This window comes from Gossypium hirsutum, chromosome A10, assembly GCF_007990345.1.
Source record: "Gossypium hirsutum isolate 1008001.06 chromosome A10, Gossypium_hirsutum_v2.1, whole genome shotgun sequence".
Classification (NCBI taxonomy): Eukaryota; Viridiplantae; Streptophyta; class Magnoliopsida; order Malvales; family Malvaceae; genus Gossypium; species Gossypium hirsutum.
Window position 1 is genome coordinate 113,954,719 of NC_053433.1, and position 7,111 is coordinate 113,961,829.

At 30.0% G+C, this 7,111-nt stretch overlaps 1 protein-coding gene across 1 annotated transcript; it reads left to right on the forward strand.

Annotated features, from left to right (window-relative positions):
* The first annotated feature begins 202 nt into the window (after positions 1-202).
* On the forward strand, positions 203-4,557 carry LOC107895866 (receptor-like protein 15). The gene is made up of 7 exons (XM_041078614.1): positions 203-548; positions 677-742; positions 1,213-1,344; positions 1,848-2,006; positions 2,099-2,176; positions 2,361-3,317; positions 3,551-4,557. Exons 1-7 carry the CDS (start codon positions 203-205, stop codon positions 4,555-4,557), a joined length of 2,745 nt encoding a protein of 914 aa, XP_040934548.1.
* Positions 4,558-7,111: the final 2,554 nt, after the last annotated feature.

The following is a 7,111-nucleotide window of genomic DNA, read 5'->3' on the forward strand; positions in this document are numbered from 1 at the left end:
ATAATCACAAGTTGTTGACGCTGTTTTTAGTCAATCCACTTGTTCATCTTTTCTTTTTGTTTCCCCAAAAGTAAATAATTGTCTTTATAATAAATTAGTTGGGCCCATATTTTGGAAAATTGAGAATCATAGTTGTGTATAAAGCTTAAGGTTTTGGTTTATCCAAATGCTCCAAGGTAGCAGCTGAGATCGTATTGAGATGATGGATCTTAAATTGTTATGGATATTGCTCATTACATCACTGTTTTTCATACAAGGGTGGCCTCAGACCCAGGGGTGCTGGGAGCAGGAGAGAGTTGCTCTCTTACAACTCCATTCAGTTTTCGATGTTAGTGATTGGATAACCGAGAAAGATTCGAATTGTTGTCATTGGGATTATATTGAATGCCACAATATCAGTGGACGAGTGAAAGTACTCACTCTTCCTCCCAAATGGCGCCAGGGAGATTCATCTTGGTATCTCGATGTCTCTTTATTTTTCCCTTTTGAAGAATTGAAGAGTCTTGATTTATCCCTTAATGGAATAAAGGATTTTATTGATAACAAAGGTCTGTTACTTCTCATTTCTATGATCAATTAATCTCTGTCGTGAATTATGTTCATTCAATATTTTATAATTTGCTTGTTTTGATTTTATAAATTAAGGCACTAATGACCAAACAAATCTTTGTTGCAGTACCTTTATCATCTGCCTTCAGCAATTTGGAAATCCTTAAATTATCTTTCAATGATTTCCATGACGGTATTTTATCAAGTCAGCTTTCATCTCTCAAATATTTTAATTGGTTTTGAGTCAACCTATTTCGGTAGCTTATTTTGGGCCATATATTTATTTTAATATGTCTTGCAAATATTTTACTTATTATTCCGAATATAAAAATAGATGATAATAAAAATGAATAGAATAATAGTTAATTAATAAAAAAATAACATTATCCTTTTAGTTAAAACCATTTAATAAATAAACATTAGGAGTTGTTGTATTTCGGGGGAATAATTAAATTTTTATTTATTTATATACATATTTCATTGCTCTCGAATAGAAGTGAAGAGTCTACCAAACTTGAAGATATTGGATTTAAGGAACAATACAATCGAAAGTCTCCAGCATTTACAAGGTATAAATTGAAATCCATATTTAAACCAATATATTTTTGTTTGAAGTTATATAAAACAAATTTTCCATGAAACAATATAACAAATTTTCTGCAGACATGAATTTGGAAGAGCTTGACTTGGGTGGGAATAGATTGAAGAACAATGATCTGACATATATCAAGGGGCTAAGTATAAAGTCCTTGAATATTGGAGGAAACCTACTGCAAGGATCAATAAATATTGGAGGTATGTACAATAAATTTCATAAACCAATAAAAAAAGTTTTTTTAGTATTTATCGCTAAAAGAATTTATAGTGATCATATCATATAGGATTGATATTTTGGGAAATGAATTAAAAAATATTTATGTATTTATTTCTTCTATATGTGCATGGTTTTTTTTAAATAAAAATAAATGGTTAAATTTTTTTTTACAATGATGATTTATATCTAAATTATTTTTTAGGGAAAATGAATATCAAATTAACAGGTCGCAACTTGAAATTCAATAACTATATTTTTGTGATGATTATTTAAGTGGACTGACAAAACAAGTATTGAACTGATTTGAACAGTGTTGAACAATCTGACAAATCTGAAGAAGTTGGATATGAGTTATAATGAAATTGAGAGCCTTCAATATTTTAATGGTATGTGTTGATATATATTACTCTATCAAACTTGGTACATATACATACAATTTTAATATTCTCTTGATAACAAATTTACTTATCTAAATGTTTACTAGATGGTGAGAGACAACTTAAGTTGATCAATTTAGAAAAGCTTGATTTGAGTTACAATTTGTTCAATAATACCTTATTGGCACGGCTTGGAGGACTTTCCAATCTGAAGTCTTTGAATGTAGGGAATAACTTGATTAAAGGATCAATAAATATTATTGAAGGTATAATTACATTAAATGATTATTAAACAGATCAAGCTACTTTCTTTAGTTATTGCATTAATTAACTACTTTCTATTTTCAAATCTTTATAGAATTAGATGGTTTGATCAATTTAGAAGAATTAATGTTGGATGGTTCCCATCTCAACAACAACATTCTTCAAAGCATTGGTGTATTGAATTCTCTCAAAGCCTTGTCTTTGCATGACTGTACCTACCCAAGGTAAATTAGCTATGATTTAATTATTTAAGTGAGACTAAATGATTTCTTATCATTGATTTTGGAGACGAGTCCATATTATTTAACTAATTTTGAAAAGTAACTATTTTTTTTATTATTGAATTTGTTTTACAGGATGGTGTGACTTACGGAAGCTTAAGGTGTTGGATATTAGCGAAAATGCACTCGAGGGAGAACTTCCTTCATGTTTGGCTAACTTATCTTCTCTTTACCATTTGGATATTTCTGGTAATCAATTCATTGGAAATGGTGCCTCAATTGCTCTAGCCAATCTCACATTGCTTAGATTCGTTTCTCTTTCACGGAACCTATTTGAAGTTCCATATTTTTTCATGTCATTTGCCAACCACTCACATCTCAAAATCCTCTCCAGCAATCAAAATAAGTTAGTCAAAGAGCCTACCATTCCTACTTGGGTCCCAAAGTTCCAAATACTAGTTTTCCATTTGTCAAATTGTACAACAAAAGAACTCCACAATGAAGTTCCCAACTTCCTCTATTACCAATATGACCTGAGAGTTATTGATCTTTCATATAACAATTTTGGAGGAAAGGCTCCTTTGTGGTTGTTAGAGAACAATACAAGAACGGAAGCATTTTTAATGAAGGGGAATTCTTTTATCAACCGTGATCTCCAGTTTCATTCACGTCCAAATTCATACATGTCTGTTGTTGATTTATCTGAAAATAAAATACAGGGTCAAATTCCGACAAATATTTGTTCAATTTTTCCACAACTATTGGGATTAAACTTATCTAAAAATATCCTTGAAGGTAATATTCCTCCTTGTTTGGGTAGTTTGGACTTTGATTTTTATTTAGATCTATCACATAATCAGTTATCTGGAGGAATACCAGAAAAGTTGGCTAAATGTGATGAATTAGTGTTTCTTGGACTATCAAATAATCGTTTAAGTGGGAAGATAAGCCCAACTATCTTTAGCTTACAGAAATTAAATTTTTTATATTTAGATGGCAACAACTTTGATGGGAGGTTACCTAGTATTGATATCACAATTGTTCGTCTATCTCCCCTTATGGTTATGGATTTAAGTAATAACAGCTTGTCTGGTGAGCTCCCAAGATGGATGTCGAATCTATCAAAATTGGTGGCATTGAGTTTATCGAACAATCAACTTGAGGGTTCCATTCCGAGGGATTTTTGCCATATAGATGGCCTCACTATATGGCAATACCATTTTGCTCTGGTGCACAATCTATCAAACATCTCCATTTGAATAGAAATAGATTAAGTGGCACCTTGGGAAATGCATTCTTTAACTGCTCCTCTTTGGTGACTTTAGACGTTAGTGAAAACCAGTTGACTGGTGAAATTCCAAATTGGGTTGGTACTCTTTCAGCTTTGCGTGTCCTCCATCTCAAGGCCAATTTTTTTACTGGAGAAATTCCTATTGAGTTATGCAAATTGTCTTCATTAAGCATCATTGTTCTTTCTCAAAACAATCTTTCGGGTCCAATACCTTTTTGTTTGAGTAATTTAACTCTTGAGCCAAATGATGAAAAATCTTCAACAAGAGCGTATTTGGCAATTACTTCTGAATTCATAAGAGGTGATTATAGAGAACAGACCGAATTTGAAATGAGCACTTTTGGAGGACTTGATGAAGTCTTTGTACCTTTGTTTATTGAGAATCCAATTGATGAAAAGGTTGATTATACGACAAAGAGAGCTTCTTACATATACAAGGGAAACATTCTTAAGTATATGTCTGGAATTGATTTATCATGTAACAGGTTAACAGGTGAAATCCCCATTGAGATTGGAAATTTGAGTGAAATTCGTTCATTAAACTTGTCACACAACAATTTGGCTGGAAATATACCATCAACGTTCTCAAGGCTTAATAAAATTGAGAGTTTGGACCTTTCCCACAACAACCTAAGTGGAATAATCCCTATTGAATTGTTGGAGTTGTATACCTTGGAAGTTTTCAATGTGTCATACAACAACTTGTCAGGGAGTATTCCATCTCAGAAATCTCAATTTGCGACCTTTGATGGAAGCAGTTACATGGCAAATCCTTTTCTCTGCGGACCTCCACTGCCTAAAGATTGCAATGAGCCAAATTCACCTTCGACAACAGCACCAAATGCCTCAAACGATGAAGAAGAAAGTGGTTTGATGGACAAGTATGTTTTCCAGGTGACCTTTTTTGTTTCTTATATAATTGTGTTATTGGTTATTGTTGCAATCCTGTATATAAATCCATATTGGCGACAAGCATGGTTTTATTTTGTTGAACACTACATCAAGACTTGTCGATATTTTATTGAGGACAATCTTCTATGATTTTCCATCCTTCAAAAGAAGCAAGTAGCCTTATGCTTTGATGGTTTACATTTGTATGTATTCAGTTTTCATGCTTTTCTGTTATTCAAAGTTTGTTTGGGTTATGTGCTTTGTATTTTCTAAAGCTAGACTGTAATATTTCTGTCCTTTAATTTTATTATGAGAAAATCATATATAATTTTATACAATTCCAATTAGAATATTCAATTACTGCTTTATAATTTCCAACATCCAAATAGTATAAAGTTAAATTTAACATATTGTGGCATGCTACTTATTTTTAAATGATTACATAAAATGGAACATCATTGTCGAAACAATTTTTTTTTCGAATTTTAAAAAAAAGGGAATTGACTTTAAAAGAGGAAATGGAGTCGCCACAAATCTTTTTTGTTTAGATGTGATTGGATCACCAAGAATTTTAATAAAACATTTCGGTTTACTAAAACAACGATTCTGGCCTATGAAATTTTGAGAAAACAGATTCGAGAGTCGGTTACGCAGGAGGAAGGATCAGCACCCTCATTACGCCCAAAATTGGTACCAAATCGATTGAATGTTGTCCTTATGTCTAAGACTTAAAAATGTTTTTGAAATGTGATCCCTTTTGCAAACATTTGAATAGCCCGAGTTGGTCGTCAAAATTTTCTTGTTTCAAAGGGATACAGCATCACATCCAGCACAATTGGACACGGTCCTTTATACCCTCGAAAACACGATAAGTTTCGAGTTCCAAAAGTTTATAGGTTGAAAATCACAAAAGGATGCCCAATTATTTAGTCCAACGAAAAAAACCGACATCCAGCACGGTAGGGCACGTTTCATCGAATTTCCAAACATTGAACATTGCCTCGCTCTAGCATTTAGAAAATATGAATGAAATTCTAAAGGAATATCCAACTATTTTGAGCAAACCGGAAATCGAAACCCAACACGATTGGGCACGATTCCCCAAATTTCCAAGCGTTGAATATTGCCTTGTCTTAGCATTTTGAAGACATGAGTGAAATTCTAAAGGAATATTCGATTATTTTAAACAAACGGGAAATCGAAACCCGGCACGATAGGACACGATTCTTCGAATTTCCAAACATCAAACATTGCCTTTGGTTTGGGGAGTCCCTTTCATTGTAGTTTTAAAATAGAAAGAATTGTTGATTAAAATGTAATTGATTGAGCCAAAACATTTAAATAGCCATTCATAGTAAAAATATGCATGAGAATAACGACATATTATCTTGTCAAAACATATTGCCAAAGCATTCACGGATCATGAGGTTGCAAGGCATAAACAATCAGATATGAGCAATACAAAAGTAATGAATTTACAATGCGACCAACAAAACAAATAGTCATACACTATTCTAACATTTATGCTAACAAATTTTAAGGGATATCAACAATGTATTTATAATCTATAATAGAAAATAAACATAAGGCAAGGTATAAAAAAAAAGGTAAATAAATAGAATCTAAATAGTAATGCATAAATTTAAAACAATTGATGTGAGAGAGTAGTTCTAAGAATCAATCAATATACAACAATTTAAAACGAATGATATGTAAGATATTTGGATGTATATATATAAGTGTGAAAATAATGTTAAAACACTTACGAATGAATAAGTAGAATCTAAAACGAAATATTTAAAATAATTTGATCTTAAAATAAATCACAAAATAGGAACCGCATAAATTCAATGTAACATAGTAATATACAGATTAATTTTTAAAATGAACATTACGCAAATAAAGAAATAAGTAATATACAAAATAATATATATATCAATATGTCAAACTAGATAGATAGTATACAAATAATACAAATAATTTACTATATATATATATAAAAATATTTGGAAGTGTTTGAAATAAACAAATATATATATAAATAGTACTAGATGAATGTTTAAAAGATAAAAAAAAATGCAGTGAAATAATATCTCAAAAGGAGTACATTATATACATGAATAGATTTAACAGAAAACATATATACATATGTGTAACAGTATATAACATATATTTAAAATAAATAATGTATGAAAGCCTTAGGTCAATAATAAAACAATTTAAAAGTAAAGGATATGACAAATTTTAAATTAATATGGAAAAAATGGCTAGAACTTAAATATATACCTATAGTAAAAGATAATTTAAATAATATGTAGATATATAATAGGATATGTTGAGATATGAATTATATACCTAATAGATTTTTAAATATATATATATATAATTGATTTAAAAGGAAATATACAATCATAAATAGATTTAAAGAAAAATACATAAAACAATAGAAAATCAACAATGCATATAAAAAACATAATGTACAACAATTCAAAACTGATAATATAGGAAACATTTACGTATATATAAGTGTAAAAACAAATTTATAACAAAACAATATAAACAATATACAAAACAATATATATATCTATATGAATAAATAATATATATAAAATACAAATAGCTAAATATAAATAATACATACAAAAAATAATAATATAATGTTCAAAGCAAAGAATGCTCATAAAAGAGAATTTTTTAAAATAAA

Excerpts from the sequence above, each read along its gene's own strand:
- LOC107895866 (XM_041078614.1), top strand. The coding sequence starts at position 203 with ATGGATCTTAAATTGTTATGGATATTGCTCATTACATCACTGTTTTTC. Across the intron at positions 549-676 it reads GGATTTTATTGATAACAAAG|TACCTTTATCATCTGCCTTC; the intron begins GTCTGTTACTTC and ends TCTTTGTTGCAG. Across the intron at positions 1,345-1,847 it reads AGGATCAATAAATATTGGAG|ATGGTGAGAGACAACTTAAG; the intron begins GTATGTACAATA and ends AATGTTTACTAG.